General features: G+C 41.4%; 2 protein-coding genes across 5 annotated transcripts in view; one reads left to right on the forward strand and one right to left on the reverse strand.

Moving 5' to 3' along the window:
* The window catches only part of SPTB (spectrin beta, erythrocytic), a 119560-nt gene extending 118131 nt beyond the window's left edge, over nt 1–1429 (reverse strand). For 2 of the 4 annotated variants that reach the window (XM_087920649.1, XM_087920653.1), the window contains exon 1: nt 621–973. The gene's annotated coding sequence lies outside the window, so the exon portion shown is untranslated. Of the gene's footprint in view, nt 1–620; nt 974–1174 lie in introns of those variants that run through there. The other 2 variants (XM_026708072.2, XM_087920651.1) reach the window with 2 other exon arrangements.
* An 8904-nt stretch (nt 1430–10333) lies between these two features.
* Nucleotides 10334–18350, forward strand: CHURC1 (churchill domain containing 1). Its single transcript, XM_026708067.2, has 4 exons — nt 10334–10492; nt 12951–13086; nt 14148–14218; nt 16949–18350. The coding sequence occupies exons 1-4, from the start codon at nt 10454–10456 to the stop codon at nt 17039–17041; spliced, it is 339 nt and encodes a 112-aa protein (XP_026563852.1). The 5' UTR covers nt 10334–10453; the 3' UTR covers nt 17042–18350.
* The last annotated feature ends 5547 nt before the right edge of the window (nt 18351–23897 follow it).

The raw sequence follows: 23897 nt of genomic DNA on the forward strand, positions 1-23897 counted from the left end.
AGTAATCAACTGTATGCACACATAGACACATAATCAGCCACAATCCAGCATGGATATTGAAACAAGATTCATATTGTTTTATGTAACTATTAACTTAGCAATACAGGATGTTCTGTGTCCTACCTCATGTGTAAAGGTACTTTTCCTGAAAGCAACTGGCAAATAAACTAATGGTTACAAAAGAAAACTCTGTGTTTGCATCAACTGAATAACACTAAGTTCTCACAATTTACTTGTACCAGATCAAAATATTATCCACACATTTCTTCCATGTGGTCTTAACAATAACCAGACCTTGCCCAAAGATATGAGACATTCTACTGCTGAAGATCAAGAATGAAATTATTACAAATAGGCAAAAGAAAAAAAAAAGATTGCATCATCTACATACCTACTTTACACTGACACAACTGACAACAGACTCCAGGAGCAATTGTATAAAAGATAAATCCAAGAGATAGTAGGAAAAAAACAACAGAGCTTTCTGACAGAATATATTTGTTAGAGGTAAACATAACACAAGGCCAAGATGCCGAGTTTTGTCTTTTATTTTTAAATGCAAGAACATGTTGGATTTAAACAGGCAAACTCTCTTGTAAGTATTATTGATCGTTACATACCTTGCTATCCACTAATGCAGTATGTGGACAAAGAGGCGCAGACAAGAGTTTACAAAAGGATAACTAAAGTACAAATTATCTTGGTGTTTCTCTTCTGAGAACTCACTTCCAGATAGTCCAGCAATGCGCCCCAGTCGGTCCCTCGATCTCGCAAGAGACAGATTCACACAAACTCATAACTTTGCCTTCTTTTCAATCCCAATTCTCTCTACCCTTTTCCCTCAAACGTAGTAAGCAGCCGAGAATCTTCCGATTCTTTTTTTTTTCTCTTCCCGGGCCGATGCCATGGTTGTCTCTCTTAGGAGAGAAAAATTCGGGACGTACACTCTTATCTACCCCGCCGTGTTTCTCCTATAACGCAAGCGCGCTGTTATAAATAGGTTGCCCCAGCCTGCTGGGGGGCGAGAGGGATGCCTGCGCCACCACCACCACCACCACCAGAGTCTCATCAAAGCCAACTCCACCCCGCCGAGGCGCCTCTTGCCACCTGAAAGACTCCCTTCTCGCAGGTGTCCAGCAACGCTCCTTTTCTGGGTCAGCTTTTGCGAACTCACCTGTCTAGAGTAGCAAGAGGAGAGGCAGCAGAGAGAGCAGAGCAGCGGCGAGACTGAGTCCCAGGAGGGCCGGGGTGGTCCTGGGAGCGCTGGGTGGACCCGCCCTTCCAGCCGGTGGTATAAATAACATTATCTGGCCGAGCAGGGACATTCCTACTCAGGGACCGCTCGGCTGCCCGGCCCAGATAGCCGTGTCCCTCCGGGGGAGGGAAAAGAGAAAGGAGGAGGAGGAGGAGGAAGCGCCTGCTCTGCAATGCAGCACAGCGGCCCCCCCAGGCCAGCGCCAGCAGCGGCACCTGGCGATGCCCGGCGCAGCAACCGCCGCCACCGCTACCTGCTGCAAACGATGCCCGGCGAGCAGAGAGGCAACAACCGGGCCACACCCAGTTTAAAGCAGAGCCTGATCTCTCGAGCTCCTGCTTCGAGTAAATACTCGGGGGGCGGGGGGGACACCAAAACCCACCACGGTTTAAACTGCGAGAGCCACAGAAATAGGGGAGCGAGGGAGGTTAGGGTGGCGACGGGGGAGGCGCGCAGGCTGTGCCCCTCACGGGCAACGCGGAGCTCTCTCCTTCACCGAGGTGGCAGGAGGATTGTGGTAGGGCGACGTGAGACTCTTGAAACCACGCCGATAGCTGCTCTACCGGGTCGGTTATCCGGACTAAAAGGGGGGGAGGGAGAGAGACAGAGCTTGGCACCCGCCTCTGGCACCAAGGAGCGCCGCTCCGTTAGCGGCTGACGGGAAGGTGGCCGCCCCGTAAACCCGCGCGCCTGAGCTGCCCGCCAACCCTCGTGCTGCAATGAGGAGGGGAGGGCTGGTGGTTGGGTTCGGGTTCCCGCGTCTTCTGGGCAGCTCGTGAAAAACCCTCTGCAAATAGCCTCGAGCTTCAGAAATAAGCCGCGTGTGACAGGGCTGCCCTTGTCCCTGCTTCACCCACCCGCCGTCCTGGGCTAGACGTCAACTGGAAAGGGTTTCTCTCTTTTATTTCCCGCTTTTTTCCTCGCGCGAAGGGAATATCTTGACGCCTCTGATTTAAACCGGGCGGCGGCGCCCTTCGTCACCGGCACCAACTTGTACTTCGGCCCTTCCTTGACGTCCTTAGACGGGGAAGGGAGGGTGAAGCTGCGCTCTCATTTGCTAGATGGCCGGGCCCCCACCAGTATTTGAAGGGGAGGGGAATCGCCTTCGTTTAAAAATCCATTTTGCTTAAGCGCCTAAAAATGCAAAGCAAAGGAGAGGATAACCTCATCGTGTAGTATATAGCTCGAGTGCTGCAGGCCTACTGTAGTTGCTTTTCTGCCGAGGAAAACCGTTAGGAACACCGGAGACACTTACAGGGTGAATTCTTCACAGCGAAGGGAGGCGAGGAGTGGGGATTATTCAACGCGAAGCTGCTGCAAACGGGCAGCTTTCCGGGAAAGGGAAAACGAGTCTGCTTCCTGATCCTGACGGCAGAGGGTCCAGTGTTTACAAGAACTCTATTTTTTTCCATTTGAAGAAAGTTGTTTACCTGCTATCATTTGCAAAAAGATATTGCTAGAAATCAATAGAAATGTCAATCCCCTTAGGTTAATTTTTAAGACCAATTCATAGGGTGATAATTGAACTTAAACTGCTTCATGGGTGATATAAACAAGAGATTTCTATGGACGATCATTGTTTGCTCAGATACAATCTTTTTAAATCCACACTCAGGATAACTATTGGGAGAAGGACAACTCTGAAACAAATTTCCCCAAACTGCTGCCCTTTCAAGCTATTATACTGTAAATCCCATGGTGTTTTAGATTGCATCATATTGTACCAAAATAATGGGAGATGATCTATATACAAAATAATAATTACATTTTTTTCACCTGGCTCAAGATTACTATTTTCTATTACAAGATGTCATTTGGACAAAATGTTTTTCAGATTTTTTTTCACCTCTCAAGTTATTCAATACCAAAAAAAAACACTCAGAAGCTTTATCAGGTTTGAAATATGCCCTTCATATGTTGATATATGAAATATTTTTGTATAATTTTAGCAAAATGAGGTATAAATCAAATCAATAAAAATACAATGACACACAGCTCTATTTCATTTTTTCATCTACCAACAGGGAATCTTACTCTACTCTGAATTGGATGTGAATTAATAACATTATCCAGACAGGACAGAGGTATGCCTGTCTAGCAAGCAGGTGGATTTGAAATAGGATTTACACTGTTTTGGTTAAAAGAATTCAACTTTCCTGTAAAAAAATCTAGTTTTCAGCATGGAAGTATTTCTAGATTCTAGTTTTTATCTGTTGGCTCAGATCTGCATGCTTGCCTTAGGACATCAACACTGCTCAAAAAAATGAACACAAAAATAAGACATCCTACATCTGAATGAATGAAATATTCTTATTAAATATATTGTTCATTACATAGTTGAATGTGCTGACAACAAAATCACACAAAAATTATCAATGGAAATCAAATTTAGCAACCCATGGAGGTCTGGATTTGGAGTTACGCTCAAAATTAAAGTGGAAAAAAACACTACAGGCTGATCCAACTTTGATATAATGTCCTTGAAACAAGTCAAAATGAGGCTCAGTAGTGTGTGTGGCCTCCACGTGCCTGTATGACCTCCTTACAACACCTGGGCATGCTCCTGATGAGGTGGCAGATGGTCTCCTGAGGGATCTCCTCCCACACCTGGACTAAAGCATCCCCCAACTCCTGGACAGTCTGTGGTGCAATGTGGCATTGGTGGATGGAGCGAGACATGATGTCCCAGATGTGCTCAATTGGATTCAGGTCTGGGGAACGGGTGGGCCAGTCCATAGCATCAATGCCTTCGTCTTCCAGGAACTGCTGACACACTCCAGCCACATGAGGTCTAGCATTGTCTTGCATTAGAAGGAACCCACGGCCAACCGCACCAGCATGTGGTTTCACAAGGGGTCTGAGGATCTCATCTTGGTACCTAATGGCAGTCAGGCTACCTCTGGCGAGCATATGGAGGGCTGTGCGGCCCCCTAAAGAAATGCCACCCCACACCATTACTGACCCACTGCCAAACCAGTCATGCTGGAGGATGTTCCAGGCAGCAGAACATTCTCCATGGCGTCTCCAGACCCTGTCACATCTGTTACATGTGCTCACTGTGAACCTGCTTTCATCTGTGAAGAGCACAGTGGTGAATTTGCCAATCTTGGTGTTTTCTGGCAAATGCCAAACGCCCTGCACGGTGCTGGGCTGTAAGCACAACCCCCACCTGTGGAAGTCGGGTCCTCATACCACCCTCATAGAATCTGTTTCTGACCATTTGAGCAGCCACATGCACATTTGTGGCCTGCTGGAGGTCATTTTGCAGGGCTCTGGCAGTGCTCCTCCTGTCCCTCCTTGCACAAAGGCGGAGGTAGCGGTCCTGATGCTAGGTAGTTGCCCTTCTACAGCCTCCTCCATGTCTCCTGATGTACTGGCCTGTCTCCTGGTAGCGCCTCCGTGCTCTGGACACTATGCTGACAGACACAGCAAACCTTCTTGTCACAGCTTGCATTGATGTGCCATCCTGGATGAGCTGCACTATCTGAGCCACTTGTGTGGGTTGAAGACTCCATCTCATGCTACCACTAGAGTGAAAGCACCACCAGCATTCAAACATGACCAAACCATCAGCCAGAAAGCATAGGAACTGAGAAGTGGTCTGTGGTCACCACCTGCAGAACCACTCCTTTATTGGGGATGTCTTGCTAACTGCCTATGCTTTTCACCTGTTTGTTGTCTATTCCATTTGCACAACAGCATGTGAAATTGATTGTCAATCAGTGTTGCTACCTAAGTGGACAGTTTGATTTCACAGAAGTGTGATTGACTTGGAGTTACATTGTGTTGTTTAAGTGTTCCCTTTATTTTTTTGATCACTGTATATTGGATTGCTGCAGGATGCCTTTCTTGGGGCTTTTTGGAACAGCCTTCACAAACTGCATGGGGTTTAAAATGCAGGAGCAAGAATGTTGGTGAAAGCTTGCAGGTAGAATTGCATTCTGCATGGACTGTCTTTGCTATCTGAATACTAACTGTCCCAATTTTAAGGGACCTTTTATAGCTCTATTTATTTTGTATAATATTTTGTATTAAACAACTACTGAATGGCATTGACAAACTGGGCCAATTCCAAGGCATTTGTAAACAAATCAGACACCTACATGAGGCGTTGGTTCAATCCAGGCAAAACTGAGTGGCTTTACAACTACATTGCAGTATCAAAAATGAGAACATGAGGACATGAGTGACAGTGAGCAGAGCCTTGCTGTGGGGTTAGGAATGGATGCAAGTTGGAGAGCATTCAGATGCTTCAGCAAGTATAGAACACAGCTGAACAAGTTGCTCCAATCTGTTTGACACATGTAATATTACTGTTTTTGGGACCAAATGCTTGCCAGTGTATTTCCAGATGCAATTCAAGATTCTGGGTGTCATTTTTAAAGTCCTTAATGCATGGCATGGGACTGGGTTACCTAAGGGACGGACTTCTTCCAGATGTTTCTGCCCATCCAATCCAATCTCACGGGAATGTGAGCTATCAGGGACCAGGAGATGTCTTTTCTCTGCCAGAACCATCATCCTCTGGAACATTCATTCTCTACAGGAGCGGTCTCCAACTTTTCTGGCTTGGCGGCCTGGCATGTGTGTGTGGGGGGGGGAGGGATTGTTCTGGGGACTAGTAGGTGCACATTCTCATTGCATTTGTATGAGGGTGGTTATTATTTACCATCCAGAGTCACTGGTTTGAAATGGATGGCTATACAAATTGAATGAATAAATCAATTAATACCATTATGTATGTTTGGTAAACGTATCTGTTAAAACAACTCTCCATTTGTTCCTACTTTCCTCTTTTCTTTAGTAAGCGTTCATATCTTCTTACACAATTATCAGATTTGCTCAGAGATTTGTCAAAAGCCTTTTGCAAGGATTTTTAAAAGTCCAAATATTGTTTACCAGATCATTGTTATCAACGTATTTTGTGATTCTCATTAAAAAAACTCAGAAGCTGATTGATGATATATGAATTACATGGAATTTTGCAAAGTTTTCATCAGGATTCCTACTTTAATTAATAATACTAACATCTGCTCCATTTTTGCTAGCAGAAATGTAGGTTCGCTTTCCTTACAATGGATATTTTTAATTTCTTCCCAATATACTTTTTGTTAATAGTTTATGGCTACAAATGCCATATGGCTGAATTCAGTGAGTAGTTATTATTATTAGTTGTAGTATATATTTATATTTTTGCTGTACTTTAATCCAAAATGTGTGAGAAGCTAGTCTTGACTGCTTATCAACACTGAGGGTGAAAGCTACATCACATTTAGAGACTATAGTATTCCAATTCATATGCCCAGCCTTAGGGAAAAAAGTTATTTTTATGTTAAGAAAGGACAGGTGGATGGTAGTGTAGAAAGTTAGCCCCTACCCCTCTCCTAGAAGAATGAAATATTTTAGGAAATATTAAAAAAAGCAGGATAAAATATTTCCCCTAAAAGAGAAATAAGAATCTTAAAGGAAACAGAACCCCAGCTCCCTGCCCCCAGCAGATATTTTGGTACATATTAAGAAAACATTAAGAAAGCCAGCCCATAAACCATCTTTGAAATCTTTGAAAGGCTTGTGCTGTCCCACCTGAAAGCCATCACAGATCTGCTGTTAGATCCCATGCAGTTTGCATACCGAGCAAATAGATCAACAGATGATGCTATTAATATGGCTCTGCATTCCATCCTACAACACCTTGAATCTCCAAATACCTACGCAAGGGTCCTCTTTGTAGATTTCAGTTCAGCATTCAATACCATCATTCCAGACATTCTTCTAAGTAAATTAAACAAACTAGCAGTAACTGAATATGCTTGTAATTGGATCATAAGCTTCCTAACAGACAGGAAGCAACAAGTAAAGTTAGGCAGAATCACATCTGATACCTGTACAATCAGTACAGCCCCCACCCAAGGCTTTGTGCTTTCTCCACTTCTTCCTATATACCAATGACTGCATCTCAAACAATCCATCTGTTAAAAAACTGAAGTTTGCTGATGACACAACAGTGATTGGTCTCATTTGAGACAAGGACAAATCCACATACAGACAGGAGGTTATACAACTTGCCTCATGGTGTAACCGGAAGAATCTGGAACTGAACACACTCAAAACCATAGAAATGGTGGTAGACTTTAGAAGAAACCCTCCCATATTACCACCTCTTACAATACAACACAGTACCAACAGTAGAGACCTTCAAATTTCTAGATTCTACTATATCACATGGCCTAAGATGGACACCTAACATCAAAAAACATCATCAGAAAAGCACAACAAAGAATATTCTTTCTGTGCCAACTCAGGAAGCTCAAACTGCCCAAGAAGCTGCTGATTCAGTTCTACAGAGGAATTACTGAGTCTATCATCTGCACCTCTATAACTGTCTGGTTTGGTTCTGCAACCCAACAGGACTGTTCTGTCCTTTATAATTACTAGCTGAATTTAAGGCAGACAGACTTACTCCACAAAGGCATCCATACAAAGTCTCTTTATTGGTTTATCAGGCATCCTCAAATATAACTCACAATTACGTTGAGATTTATCTCAGTGTCCAATTCTCTGCATAGCTGACTTTCTGGTGTAAAAGGATAGTTCTCTTTTCATTCTGATACTGGTGAAACAAGGGGTTGAGGCGCCAGCATGCTGCTGGGGTTCAGGCAAGAGTGAAGAAACATCCCCCAACCCACCAAGGGTTAATTCAGTGACCAATGCAAAAATGCAGTCAAAAAGCTGGAACACACTTCCTGCAATTGGAAGCCTAGGTCTAGCATCGACTTCAAGGGCAACACCTAGCATTATAGGAAACCCCGCTCACTAGTCCTAAACATGAATAGAAGAGATGACTCTACCAGACTGTCAATTATTTGGAAGCCTGCACTCACAAACAAAAAAATCTCCACACCACAAGCCAGGCAAACATCAGGGCACAAACAGACCCCCACCCCACCCCAATACCTCCAGCTCAAACCCACCCCAACCAGGCACCCAGATGAAACCTAGCTTCCTAATAAATGATAGCCTGCATACACACACACACACACACACACACACAAAAAGAGACTTATCTCAAGTAAGCAAAACTAGATTATCTTCCTCCATGCCTAAGTATCTTAAGTGGGAAGAAAGGTCACACAAATGGGTTATATTTTTAAATAGAAATCTATAGGCCTATTCTTTTACTAAAGACCAAACTAAACTAAAAGTATTTAATGTGTAGCTGATAATTAAGTGAAATAATGCAACTTTACACAAAAGTATCTGTTGCTCCTATAGGTAAAGCTGCTCTGCTTAGCATTTACCTTTAACTGATTATTATGCAGAAATGTTTGAGTCCTAGGCTGGAATAATGTTACATATAGTAATATAGTGGAGTCATCTCTTAACATATGAAGTTCCATTGTACATCCACTTGCTTTGTCCATGGCAAGTTCCAGTTCTTTCCCATCTGCTTCCCATTCCACCCACTAAGCTCCAATACCATAATTAAATTTACAGAGGTAAAAGAAGAGAAAGTTGCACTGCTGCAGAAAAAGAAAGTAATAGGCTGGGGGGGAGGGGAGGAGGCAGCTGCTACTGATTAAACCTCTTTCATTATTAAACATGTACAGTCAAAGGAGTTATGTTTTCAGGATATTTTTTTCTTTCCCTTATAGTCCTTAATTGGAGTCCTTTTTAAAATAAAAGTTGCCATTGTACATAAGCTCTATATATTTAAATTGAGATTAATTTAATATAGATTTAAATGAATTGTATGCAGGTGTTGACAATATGTGGGCATTTGTCCTGAACTCATTAACAGACAATATATCTTTGCCCATTATGTTTTTTTCTTTTTGGGAGTAAGCATTATGCAAAGGAAGGAAAAAAGGAAAAAAAGAGTGAGAAGTAGCTAACAGATATTAAAGGCAGGAAATGAGAGAGAGAAATCTTGCTATTAGAAATATTTTCAATAACTCAAAAATATTTTACAAATGAGTGAATTTTGTTAAGCCTGTATCCCATAGGTACTAAAATTAATACATTTGAAATGTTTGTTTTTAGCACTTCGGGAGTCTGAGGGGTGCTTTCCAGTGGATTTTGCCTCCTGGTAACTGCCTGGATTAGCCCTTCCTAGGCTTCCTTGGGGAGTTTTGCAGAAGTGGTTTGCTTTGGCCTCCTTCCTAGGACTGAAAGAGACTGGTCCAAGGTCATCCAGCTGGCTTTGTGCCTAAAGCAGCGCTAGGATTCATATCTCACTACAGCAAACTGGCTCTTCTATTTCCATCGCTTGGCTCACCCCAAACCTCTGCAAAAACACAAGAGCAGCTATAGTACTGCTATTCTTCCCAATGTCAACAGAGAGAAAGTGGGGAAGAAGTCTTGGTTATGTTAAACACACGTGATGGTAGCACGAAGCAGTCCTCCCAATTGAATCGGATTGAACTACCGAGCTAATACACCTCGGAAAGTTCAAGGCTCATATTTACTTTAAGGACCCGCCCATTCTTCGCTTTTTCTTGTAAATTTTCTGATAAATGTTACTTCTCAAATTTAAAGTTTCTGTCTAAACGTTTCAATACCGCAGAGACTTAGATGCAGAAGCCTGTGAATTAAGCTCCTTTGTTTTCTCAGTCTACTGAAAGGAGAAACGCACCTTGGTGCTTATTCCTATCCATAATAGATGATTCCCACTGGTGATTCATAACATCCTCCCGAAGCCTCTATGGCGATATAAAGCTGATGCACGTAAGTGCCGGTAATACACCCCCAAAGGCGATGCCTGGATTACGCTATAAATCTCTAGGTTAGTCATCTCATTGGTTTTTTTTTTACGGGAGAAGTAAAACAAGCGCCTAAGCATTTAAAAAATTTAATTAATGAATTAAAAAAAATAAAAGTAGAATCCACTTTCGATAAACAGTAGCAGCACTGCAAGCTTGAGAACAAAAACCCTCCAAGGGCATTTTGCAGCCCAGCCGCTCCAACGCGCAAAGCTGGGGAAAACCACAATTTTTTCCTCCCTTCAAACTCTAAGTACCCGCAAACCTTAGCTCAAATTCAATCTGTCTGGTAAGCCACGCCCTCGGCACAGGCTCCACCCTCTCCATTCGGAGAGTCACTTGGGGCAGAAGAATTCGTTTTCCTTTCTTTCTCTCTCTCGCGCGCGGAGAGTGACGTCACAGGGACGCACGGATTCGGGAAGGAGGTTTGGAAGGTAGCATGTGCGGGGGCTGCGTGAAGACGGAGTACCCGCCTCGGGTAAGGGTGGGGAACGGGCTTTCTGTAGGGCACAGGAAGGGGGCGCAGCCACGTTCCCTTCCTTTGTCGCTATCTTCCCTAATCTTCGGCTTCCTGCGAAGTTTGCCCTCCCTCCCTTACCAGTTCTTGCCGGGGAGGAGATGAGATCCAAAGCGGGGAGGGGGGGGGGCGGTTTCTGCGGGCAGAATTAATTTCTCCCGCCTTCTATGATGCCTTTATTAAGATCAGCCAAAATGACGCTGAGCAGCGGACAAAGTGCAATACTAATAAATATATTCCCGGATTTCCCCGCTACCCTTTGGAATTTTCCCCTCCCCTAGGACGAAATAAGATTAGGAATCCTTTTTTCCTATTTTTCGCCTTCATTTTTCCATGCACAGCACGAAGCTGCCTCCCCGGCTTTTTTTTCTAAGCTCCCCCCCCATATTCCAACCTGTTGTGGTTTTAAAAGATTCTTACAGATCTATTTGATAGCTGTGGGTGGGCCTCATTTTCTGCCCATAGGATGCAGGCCTTTAATTGTCAGCACTTTTAACTGGGTGATACTATACAGCTTCCAGCATTTTTATTGAGTCGTTTCTTATATGGGATTCTGGGCACTGTAGTTCACCAGTTAGAGGGGTGGGGGATAGAAAACGGGTTTTCTCCTTAATAGGTACTGAGTAACAAAACCATTCTTCTTGAGAAGATGTTTTTTCAATATCTGTGTGCTGTGCTTTCAAGTCAGTTTTTGACTGCTTGGCGGCTGCTTCCTGCAGTTTTCTTGGCAAGATCCACCCCCAGGAGTTTGCCATTGCTTCTATCCCAGGGCTGAGAGAAAGTGACTGGTCTAAGGTCACTCAGCTGGCTTTGTGCCTGAGGCAAGACTCACAGTCTCTCAGTTTCTAGTCTGGTGTCTTAATTTACGCAGAATTACTATAAATTACTATGTGTTTCCAAGAAACTCAGCTAATGATGTATGATAGGAAATATATTTTCTATTTCTAGTTTCTAAAAGTAAACTGTTTAAAAGATATTTTATCATATCTCTAGGTTGTGTATGTGTTTTTTTTAATTGCATTTCTCAATGTAATGTTGAAATTACTGACTTGACATCAACCAAACAGAACATTGTATTGAGAAATCAATTGAAAATCAGTAGTACATTTAAATCCAGAGATGTGCCAGTTGATTAGAAAATTTGAAAAATGCAAGAAAATGGCATCACTGAAGTGTAGGATTTAAATATAGGATTGCAGAGTATATATTATAGTCTGAAAAGTCTTTGGTGGCATTATTGTCTTCATAGTCATTGTTGACTGATTTCTATCTCTGGAATGGAAAAGAATATGCCACAGAAGAAACAGTATTTGAAAACTAGGGTCAGGTGGGTTGTTAGAAAGATTGCTTGTTTTTGATGTGTTAAATGAGACTTTACCTTTTTTAGTTACGGTTTATAATATTAAGTATGAGCCCATATAGGGAGAAGTCAGATTTTAACAGCTTACTATATAGCAGTAACTGTGAGAGGGATCTTGGAGTCTTAGTGGACAGCTAGCTAAATATGAGCCAGCAGTGTGCAGCCGCCGCCAAAAAAGCTAATGCAATCCTAAATTGTATTAACAGAGGGATACAATCAAGATCAAGTGAGGTACTAATACCACTCTATAAAGCCTTAATACAACCACACCTAGAGTACTGGCATCCAGTTTTGTTCACCACATTATAAAAAAGATGTTGAGACTCTAGAAAAAGTACAGAGAAGAGCAACCAGGATGATTAGGGGACTGGAGACTAAAACATATGAAGAACGGTTACAGGAACTGGGCTTGGCTAGTCTACTAAAGAGAAGGACCAGGGGAGACATGATAGCAGTCTTCCAATATTTGAAGGGCTGCCACAGAGAGGAAAGGGTTAATCTATTTTCTAAAGTGCCTGTAGGCCAGACAAGGAATAATGGATGGAAACTGAACAAGGAGAGATTTAATCTGGAAACAAGGAGAAACTTTCTGACAGTGAGAACAATCAACCAATGGAACAGCTTGCCCTTGGAAGTTGTGGGAGTGCCATCAGTTGAGACTTTCAAGAAGAGATTGGACGGCCATTTGTCAGAAATGGTGTAGGTAGGGTCTCCCGCTTGGGGGGGTGGGGTTGGATTAGATGACCTACCACATCCCTTCCAACTCTGATTATCTGTTATCTGATATTGTTTAGAAGACTGGATTGAATACATTCTATCTGGAAAGAAATTAGGTCTGGGGGAAATCTGCCAGAATTATTCATATGTAGAATAAAATAATGTGGGGTACTTAGATAGCTTCTATATGTTTTCTGTAATCATAATCACTCCCTTGATTGCTTTTTTTAAATATGAGAAGTTTTGAATGTAGAATTTTGAAATAATTTGTAAATTTGGCTCTTAATTTAAGAAGAGATCACTGGCTATTTTACCATATTTCCCCACTTTTGAATCTTTTAGGGTACTACTTGCTTGGAGAATGGATCCTATTTAATGAACTATGTTGGTTGCATTGAATGCAAAACACGGGATTTTGTGATGATTGTGAACAAAGCAACAGAAGAACAGGATGGAGAGGAAATAATCACTTATGATCGTAAGATGGCCAGATTTTTCTGTTGTTTGTATGGGCATTAAGAACCTGCATCCAGAAATCTACCGTTGAAAGTTAAATGTGTCCAGACATGCTTTTGTATCTGAGACATGTATTTCATTCCCATTATAAAAACAAAATGGTAATAAACTGTTATCACAGTTACCTAAATAATGCACTTCAGGATTCTGGGCTATGTCCAGTAATACTTGCCGTCTAACAATTGAGGCATAAGGGAATAAATGAATTTACTCTTCCTGTTCTTCAGCAGAATTCAGGCAATTTAGTGTAGTACTCCAAGTAATTACAAAAGAGAGGATAGACCAAAACTTTTCAATTAATCTTTTCTGATAACTACAGTATTTGGTCATGCCCATGTAGAAGTTGGGGGTAGGGGGCAACACTACAAAATAACGTACATTATCTTCTTCTGGTTTCCCAGTCTGATCTACATTCCTTGGATTGCGTAATGGTCTCACATTAAAACTTAATTTTATTTGATTCGGTTTAGCTTTTCACTTTTTCTACGTAATGATTGCCAGTTGCCCATAAACACATTTTAAACAGATTAATATTCTTTTCCAACAGCATCCCAGGGCTGAATGTCTCCTAGCCATGTTGTTTTAATGAGCAGACAAGTGTCTACTTGTACTGTTACTCTTTCCTGCTTCTCTGTATTGCCATTTGTGTGCTCAGTTTCCAAGAATTGTTAATCCTGTATGTCTTTTGCTTTTTCTTCTACTGTATTTAGTGAACCAATGTGCAATGCCAGAACATGCCAATGCTCTCACCATTTTTCCATTGAAGCGATAGCAACGATAGTTTTAGAGAATTGATGATAGTAGGAATAATCAATAAAAGGCTAAGAATGGAAATTGGGGGCCCAAATAAGAAAAGGTTGAGATTTCCATTAGACTCTACCTTTTTAGTATGACTGGTATTGTAGATATTATCTTTTGATTCCTATATGTGCGTATGTCTTAAGCAACTTGATTTCTTTTACAATTTAGAGCATAGGTTTCAAGCCTATTTTGTTTTCCTAAATCTTTTTGTTTTCTTTTCAGATGTATGTAAGAATTGTCACCATGTGATAGCCAGGCATGAATACACTTTTGGTGTGGTGGATGATTACCAGGTATAAGAGCCTTTCATTGATCAAGCACTAAATTTGTTTACCTTTTATTTACTTCAACTTTTTATCTTCTTGAGGCTCATTGTTAATTAATTTTCAGCATATAATTCAATATTCTTTCATACTGTATGACGTTGTTAATGAATAGACCACATTTTAGTTTAGAATGTTGTGTGAATCCAGCTGATGTAGTTATTTAGTGGTTATGCTGTGCAAACTCAGCCAGTTGATTTAGTTATATAAACTATTATTAATTTATTAATTCAGTTTGGGTGCTGTCTAAATACAAATTGACTCTGGGCAGATGCAACAGATCATAAAAACTAGACAAATATATGTGTCCCAGGATAATGCTGCAGAATCCAATCTTGAGTCAGTGACTGAGACCAGAGGTTTATTCTTCTGAGCTTTGGACTCATGCTGGAGCCCATCCTCAGGGAACTTCTCTCTCTCCAAAATGTGTGATCCTCAAATAACCGAGCCCTATGCCTTGAACTGTAGCTGGAAGCGTACTGTCAACCACTGTAGTTCATGAAGCCGAGATGTCATATAGGCACACTCAGGCATGCCAATCACTGGTTTTCAAAGGCAACCTCATGTAGAACACATTGCAGGAGTTGAACCTTGAGATGACCAAGGTGCGGATAATTGTGTGAAGGACCAGTTCATCCAAAGAGAGAAATAACTGGTACAGCAGAGCTGTACAAAGGCTCTCTTGGCCATAGCTGCCACATGATCTTCAAGCCAAAATTGTGAGTCCAAGAGAAGCTCCAGACTCTGCACCATTCTTAAAGGAGGAAGTGGTACTCCGTTAAGGATACAGGTGAAAAATCCTTGGCAATCCCTAATATCAAGAGCCGGTCAGTCTTTATAGGATTGAATTGAAGTCAGGTCATCCCCTTCTAGACCTACACAGCCCCCAGACACTTGGGCAAGACTTTAACTGCCTCACTTGGTCAGCCTAGGGTTAATAAATATAATTGGGTGCTATCAGCATACTTTTGATACCAAACCCCAAAGTGGCTGATGACCTCACTCAGCAGTTTCATGTAATATTTCTGCTTCACAAGCTGTACTTGCTGCCAATTCACTTCTGGGTACAATTCAAGATGTGAATCATTTATCTATAAAAACCTAGATGGTTTATGGCTTACTAACTTGAGGGACCCTCTGCCTCCCTTGGTATCTACTCAGCCAATTCAATCTGGATGTCATCAGGACACCAGAAGCATGCCTTCTCTGTACAGTGTCTGCTGTCTAGAACAGCGGCCCTGGGCCGCAAGAAAATATTGGTAGGCTGCAGAAAAATCTCACCCCCCAGAGCACCCTCCCAAAGCAATTAATCCAGGCTGCACAGGAACACAAGGCTGCGCCACCCATATGGCCCGTGGGAACCCTCCCGACCCACTCACTTCTTACCCGGCAAACTTACCTGTTATATTGCTATTTTTCCTTTTTCCGACCATCATCTGTTCTGCTGTGCCGGGAGATTTAGATTAGCTAGAAAGCAGGAAATCGTTGAATTTCTTTCTTTCCAGCTAGTCTTTAGATCTTCTGCTCTGCTTTTAAGCACAACCGAACCTCTCTTAGGACTGAAGGTTCTATTATTCAGTGCAGACTCCCAGCAAGCAAATTGTATGTGACAGACTGAGGTAGCAGATAGCAGATAGATATCTGAATGAATCTGTGATTCTGTGAGCAACTCAATTTGCCTGCCTGATTTGGGGTAAAAAATGCTCTTTTTTGATAAAAAAAAAATCAATATTTATATAAATATTTATAATATTTACATACAAGCCATGCCCAGCCAGTCACATGACCACCAAGCCACACCCACAAATTAGACCACGCCCACAGAACTGGTTAATGATTTAAAATTATGAATTTGGTGGTCCCTGAGGTCCAAACGGTTGGCGACCTCTGCTCTAGAGTGAGGTTTCTAACCCAGATTTGAACAGCCATCACTCTAGTGGTATTTTAAAAGGTATTGAAGACTTACTTTTTCAGCAAGGATGACTGAACCTCCTTTTAACTTGAGTGGTTTTCCTTAGTTCCCATCCAGTTTTGTCATTCTGCAATTTTTACCGTTCTTTTTGTTTTTTGTTGTTTTTCTTATTTTAATGTTTTAGATAATTTCTAAACCACCCAGAATTGCTGTGAAGCAGGCAGTATATCAGTTTAATTTATGGTTCACACAGTCAATCAAGATATTGAAATTGGATTTGACATTTTTATCTACCTATCGGGTCCTTTCTAAGGACCTGGCATAGTTGTTGCTATTTGATGGTGTTAGAGTTATTGTTGCAGGACTTAATTTTATGAAAATAAGTGATATTTATTTATATTGCATTCAAATAAATCATGACTTTACACTACCAAAATCGTGGTATCAGATTTTGGCACAGTTATTGCAAAGTGGTAGTTTCAGCAGTTCCTTGTGAACAACGGGGAGATAGAGGGCTTTTATAATTGATACCAATCTCATGTTATACCCACCATATCTTTTAAAGTGTTGGCAAGTAGTTAGTAATTTAAAAAATGGTTATAGGAACTTCTGAGAGCTATGATGTAGTGAGTCTGGAAGGCCTCAGGTTGCGGAAATCTAGGATTGCTTGAACCATGAGTATTATTATCGATTCCTCGGTTAACACAAATTGATCTATTTCTGCAGCAAGTGAAACAAGCATCTATTCTCAATCACCCAGTATAAATATATCTTGTTTCTCCTTCCAGGAATATACCATGCTATGCATGCTCTGCGGGAGGGCAGAAGATTCTATCAGTGTCTTGCCTGATGATCCTCATCTGATGACTCCATTGTTCTGAAGTGCCTTGATTCGATTTTTCTCAGCCATTGTCTTGTCTTGTGCTAAATGACAGAAACTTATGGGATATGACATTTACAGAACACAAATGCAGACTCTGCTCAATCCATGTGGGAAGTCAAGTGATATGGGGTCAAAAAAAATGCTATCTTAATTTTACCATCATCAGAAGTGATTTCTGCAAACTAAAGGAATAGAGAGGAAAAGTTTCATTTGCTGAAAGCTTCATAGAAAAGGCAGAACTGCTGCCTCCTGCTTTGGGTCTTCTTGAATGTTTTCTACAAGTCAGAATGCTGTGGTCGGTGTTATTGGCATTGAAGGGAATGCTGTGTCTTGCAGAAATATTTGGAAAGGATAAAAACGAGAGGACCTTTTTGAGACTATCTACCCCATTCCAATACCGACCAGTGCCCCCAGCTTTCCTATTTGAAAGAAGACTGATTTGCAGGAGATGCAAAAATGTATGCGAAAAGTTATTGTTATTGCAAAAGTGTCAGAGGAAAATTGCCTTTCCCAGAGCCATCCAGCACACCATGTAGAAATAGAGGAAGAGGTAAGACCAGGTTACTTGAGGGACCGTCTCACCCCACTGGGATTGGCCCATGTCACTCGTGCCAGCTGTGGGTCCTGTCAACCCAATTTTTCCAGCTGTTGGAGTCCAGGAGGAGGGCCGCCTTCTCTGCTGTTGCTCCTGCCCTCTGGAACATCTTGCCCCACTGATGTGAGGTTGGCCCCAACCCTCCTATCTTTTTGTAGGGGCTTAAAGATGTGGCGGAACAGCGCAACGGAGGTGGTTGGTTGAATAATAACGGATCCCACTTCTCCTCCACTCCACCACCCCCGCCATCCCCACGTGTCCTTGGTTTTAATATCTGATTTTAACTTTTTATGTTTTAATTGTATATGTAACTGTAAGCCACCCAGAGTTACCCTACAGTAAGATGGGTGGCCAATAAATTTAATTATCTCACAGAAAGCTTTAGAGGAGGATAGAACTAGTCAGTGTTTCTCGGCGGTTTCTTTGCCCCCAATTAAAGAAGATTCCATTTTCCTTCCAAGTTTTCCAGAATGTACGGTTGACTCCTAGGAGAGTCATGTAATTTCACGCTTATTAGAAAAGGAACAGAGGAAGAAATCTTGCTGATTCTAATCTAAATAATTGCACTGAACTTCCCAAGCCATGGGATGCATGCCCTCTGACATGGGCGGTTCTTGAATCAAAGGGGGAAATTGTGTTTTCTATTGGCACATTGTATATTGGGTGATTGTTGTTAATGAAATAAAGCTGAAAAAAGGTTGGCATTATAGTATTTTTTGCTTGGATTCCCTTTATCAATAGGACCCTCATTAATTTCATTGGGAAAGATGCACATCAATTCAGAAAACTAAAAAAAGCTTTAACTTTTTCACAGAACTGTATTTGATTCAGCAAGGCTGCCTTCTGTGGTTCATTGATGGTGCCAGCCTGTGGTATATGGCCTATTTTAATTAGGATTTCACTGTGAAATTAGGTAGGGAGAGCTGATCTGAGACTAATTAAACAGAAGTTTCATCTTTAAGGAACTTAGTCAAGGGCCATAAATCTTTAGCCACTAAACCGTTTTTGAATGCAAATTACCTTAAACTGCTATCAGCAAATGTAAGCTTCAGTTCTCATATGTAAAATTAGAAAGAGACCTGGTGTCTGCTAATGGATTCTAGAAGCATCCCTCTCTATGGAAATTGGTCCTTTTAGAAAGGCTGTACTGATCCTGATGGTGGTATCTGCCCTTACTGTAACTTGCATTAGCAAACTTCTCTGATGTAGATGGAGATGACTGCTTCTTGCCAAAGATTTTTATGATGCTGCATGATTACCTTGCCTGCTCAATGAAGCAACTAGATACTGATTTTTAACCGCAAGACTAAAACTAAAACTGGTCATCTTGCCAAGCTATTTATGAGCATAGAATATAAGGCACTCAAGGCCAGTTGGCAGGGTAAGTCAATGGAAGGAATAACTCTTATAACTTGCTTACTGATAATTTCATGGGTCTGTTATCTTAAAACTGTATTGATCTCAGTTCCTGGAAGGTTGGACAAAGTGAAATCGCTAATGAGAGTAATGGGTTTATTTTTTTAACTCAAAAGGAGGCCCTCTAGGACCTGACCTTTTGCTTAGAACCATTAGGCACACATTTGTTTTTGTTCCTACTTTTGCACTTGGTGCTTAAGAGAAATGTTTCTGGCAGCAAATCAAAATTCGTGAAGAGACTTGGCTTACCTTTCTTCTCTTGGTATTCCAGAGTGAATGAAGACTCCTGAAACCTCTCAGTTCAACATTAGAAGGGATTCATTCAAGAATTAAGGCTTGCAGCTATTCACTATATTCTGTTTTGAGAGCATGGCTAATGGTGTCCGTATTGTATTATTTTATATACTCTCAATGTGATGGTGGCAGATTTACTAAATTTACTGATTTTAATGGAGAACCATTGAGCCAGTCTGCAAAAGCTGGACTTGCTCTTTAAGGCAATGGTCCCCAAACTTTGTGGCCCGGTGGGGGAGAAAGAGGGGAACTGGGCCATGCAATCAGCCGGCACACATGGGCACTCACTTGAGCGGCAGCCTGGTGCAGATGCATGTGTGTGCCGGCCCACTGCTTACATGTGTGGCCCTGCACACACGTGTGCAATGGCCTGCCTCTCACACAGCCCAGTTCCGAATAGGCTGCAGCCCAGTAGTGGGCTGTGGCGGGGGGCGGGGGGGTTTGCATATAAATAGAATATTACTTACAGTATAACATTATTCCACATTTGGAAATATTCTATTTGATTCTGTGGTTCTTGTTAGGCATGAAAACCAGGACCACATTTTAAGTTCCAATTAAACTGATTTGCCACTCAGGCCTATGCACAGGAGTCTACTCAACTAACAGCACTATTTTGGTGCTAGATAAGAGATAATTCAAGGCGGGATTGGACTTGATCCATTTGGGTCTACATAGAGATCCTAGGCTGTTTCATTTTTTGACTCCGCCCTCAGGTTCGGCCACCTCTCCTACAGGCGGCAATATAAATTTTTCAAATAAATAAATAAATTCCCATCATCTTGTGTCCCTTATTTACCTGGGGACTGCTGGATTTGTTCAAATATTTTACATGCATGGTGTGTCTTTGCATACTTATTGGATAGAATGTCGCCAGCAGATTGTGCAGCAGCATCCACAAGTTAGATGGTGAGAGAACAATAAACACAGATGTTGCATCTGCCTGTAGATTTATAAAACTTGCACAGCTTTTCTCAAATCCAAATTTTGGATGGGGAAGTTTCTCGGGTCTATGACAGTTCTCCCCACCAACTCACCACAGCCAATTTGCCATGGTCAACTTGCCACAGGACAAGAGTTACACTAATACCAAAGAAATTGTGGAATGAAATATGAATGACAACATTTTTTTTAAAAAAAATAAACAATTAAATTGTCCCAGGGCTAGTTGTCTTATGGTGAGTTGGCCATGGCAAGTTGCCCTGCAGCGATTTGGCTGCAGCAAGTTGGCCATGGCGAATTGGCTGTGGTGAGTTGTCGCATTCCACCATTTCTCCATCTAAAGATGCTCCATCCTCAGTTAAATATGAGTGCTCTGTAAAATAATGTTTTGATTAAATGGCGAAGACTTGTGAACTCTTACATGAGTGTGTGTACCTCTGCATGTTTATACAGCAAACAGTTTATCTTTTATATAGATGATGATAATGGTTTAGATCAGGGTTTCCTCAACTGTGAAGTTACATTCCTTGGAGAGTTGAGGACAGAGTGCAGGAGAGGAGTGAAGAACTTTTTAGCTAACATTGTTACCGTAAATCTACCTTTCTCCAAGTTTCATTGTATTCTTTTCAATGTTCATTTGTCTTCATGCTAGTATTTGGATTTGTAGGGGAGGTACATTAAGACTACTACTGTAAAGGAAGGAAGGTATGATTTCAAAAAGTTTAGGAACCCCTGGTTTAGACTGTGTTCCAAAAAGTATGATATGAACAGTCAAAAAGAGGTGTGAAGGGAAATAACAGAAGTAGTCCAAGAGTACATATTCCCTTAAGTTTAACCATTAGAAGATAACATTAACCCTGCTTCTCAATGTTCATTTTATTTCATCTTTATTGGACATTCTTTTATAACTGATTTTGGGTTTCTTTTTCTGGAACGCATTAAAAAAGACCAATGAAGTGAATGGAGTTACATTCATGGCATATTAAGATTGAAATTCCATGCACAATTACAGGAGTAAGTTTAATTGAATTTAGTGGGACTTCTGAATATGCTTGTACTGTATAGTGCTATCCCATTAAATTAGCTTGAAATGATGTCCCCCCCCTCTTTTTTTTTTACACAGAATAATGTGGTCTTTTTATGAAAAATCAGGAGTATAAAAAAAAATGAAGCTATTCCTTGACAAGTACTAAAAGAGAATACCCTGTAGACCTTGAGTCCCAGAACCATCTCAAAATGTATGCTTCGTCTATTTCCTAAAATACGTTGATGGAAGACACTGATAAAAACTGGTTTGTGTTCTCATTATTCAACCATAGTGTTATTGACAAAGGTGGGGGAAACCAGAAGGTAATTTTTGATATGCTTGGCTAGATTGCTCACATCAGTAATGGTGGTGTATATTGTTTGATTGGATCGAACAACAGTCTCCTAGAGAAGCTCCTTTACTTTCAATACAACCTCTGATTAATTATTTAGGAAGGAGAGAGAGAAAACCAGTCCCTTGTAATGAATTTTAATCAGGAGAGACTGTCTTTCAGACCATCCTCTTTGCAATTAGCAGATACTCTGAGATCAAAGATGTTGTTAAAATATGTAATATGTATGTTACAAGGCATTGCTGGATATACTCTGCTGAATTTAATAGGAATTCTGTGGTTGTTGCTATCGGTGTGCTCCTATTCTTCCTATTTTCTAATTCAACTCTTAATCCTTGTGTTATTTTTATTGGGGTTTTTTGATGCGAGTTTCTTACAGTTCAGATATTTGGTGGTAAATTAATTTGTAAAATAAATAATCCAAACCAAACTCTGTCACTTGGCTTCATTCTTTTAAAAGAAAATTTCTTATTAGAGCTTGCTTGACTAGAAAGACTGCTACCGCCTCTTGGATATTCAGGATTTTTGCTTAGTAGTGGTTTTTATTTCTAGGATTTGGGCAGAATTTTACAGTGCTATAAATCCAGACCTTCTCTTTCTTGTAATCGCTGGAGCTGAACTTGAGAGGACTTTGGCAAAAGGCTAATGACAATCGACAGGTAGTCCCCTGACTTACAACCATTTGTTCAGTGACTGTTCAGATTTACAACAGCACTAAAAATAGTGACTCTGTAAGTCACTCTTTCTGTACTGACTTACAGCACGTGACTGTTGCAGCATCCTCATCCCCACTTGATCAAAATTTGGGCATTTGGCGACTGGGTATGTACTTATGATAGGTGCAGTGTCATTCAAAAATTTTTACTACCAGTTCTGTGGGCGTGGCAGGGGAAGGATACTGTAAAATCTCCAGTTGGAGGTAGAATTTGCCGGTTCTCTGAACTGCTCAAAATTTCTGCTACCGGTTCCCTAGAACCGGTCAGAACCTGCTAAATACCACCTCTGCATGGAGTAATGTAATTGCCATTTGCGATGTTCAGGGCCAGCTTCTGACAAGGAAAGCCAATGGGGAAGCTGAATTTGTTTAACAACCATGTGATTAACTTAACAACTGCAGTGATTCTCTTAACAACCATGCAAAAAAGGTTGTAATATTGGTCGGACTCACTTAATAACTGCCTTGCTTAGCAATGAAAATTCTGGGCCCAGTTGGGGGTCATAAGTTGAGGACTACCTGTGATATGTAGCAGTTTATTACAAAAAAACCCCTCAGAAACAGGGGTGGGATTCAAATTATTTAACAACTGGTTCTATGGGCATGGCTAAGTTGGTGGGCGTGGCTTGCTGGTCATGTTATTGGCTGGGCGTGGCCAGCTTAATATCACTCACATCGAGGCACATATCTCCTCACCTGGCCTCTCATGACTGTGGGGATGCTGCAACAGTCGTAAGTGTGAAAAATGGTCATAAGTCACTTTTTTCAGTGCCATTGTAACTTTGAATGGTCACTCCATACAAGCAAAGTACCAGCGATGTGGGGGGGGGGGAACTGCAGAGACATTCCTGAGACTGGAAGTCTAGTCCTGCCAAGAATGTAATAAGGGTTAACGGAGAGGCAGTTTCTGTAAGCAACACCAGAATGTTTCCTTCCTGCCTTCCTTACAGGATTAGGCCAGTAATTTCTTCTAACAACCGGTTCTCTGAACTGCTTAGAATGATAACAATCCGTTCTAGTGAATAGGTGCAAACTGGTAGAATCCCACCCCTACTCAGGAAACCTTTGGAGGAATGCCTCCATCGGTAGGTTAAATCCTCCTCCTTGCAGCTCTTATGCTGCGAAAGGATAAGAATATTAAGCGATTACCATTAAGTCCTTATATGAAATGCCATCCTAGAGTAATTTAAGGAACCAGGAAGAAATTGGGGCATCTGAAGGCAAACTATAGGAAGTAGAGGTGATTTCCCCCCAAAAAAAAGTTTTTCAGAATGGGTGTTATTAATGGCAGCTTCATTTAAAAATAAACAGAGCAGAAAGTTCTTTAACTCATTTATTTGACTTGTGAAACCAACAGTACCAGCCAATGAGAGAGCCAAGGAATCAATACTTTTACACTTTTCAAGCCTCCTCCTTGAAGCTTTTAGAGGAGACTGTCATTCAGTAGAAGTCTGATGTTGCCTCTGCCAGGATGAAGCACCTCAAACACTCAGAAAAAGAGGGGAGAGAGAAA

This window comes from Pseudonaja textilis, chromosome 1, assembly GCF_049901715.1.
Source record: "Pseudonaja textilis isolate UNSWEBS1 chromosome 1, rPseTex1.2, whole genome shotgun sequence".
Lineage (NCBI taxonomy): Eukaryota > Metazoa > Chordata > Lepidosauria > Squamata > Elapidae > Pseudonaja > Pseudonaja textilis.

Coding starts and splice junctions, on each gene's coding strand:
- CHURC1 (XM_026708067.2), top strand. CDS start 10,454: ATGTGCGGGGGCTGCGTGAAGACGGAGTACCCGCCTCGG. Junction 10,493..12,950: donor AGACGGAGTACCCGCCTCGG/GTAAGGGTGGGG, acceptor TGAATCTTTTAG/GGTACTACTTGCTTGGAGAA. Junction 13,087..14,147: donor GGAAATAATCACTTATGATC/GTAAGATGGCCA, acceptor TTTTCTTTTCAG/ATGTATGTAAGAATTGTCAC.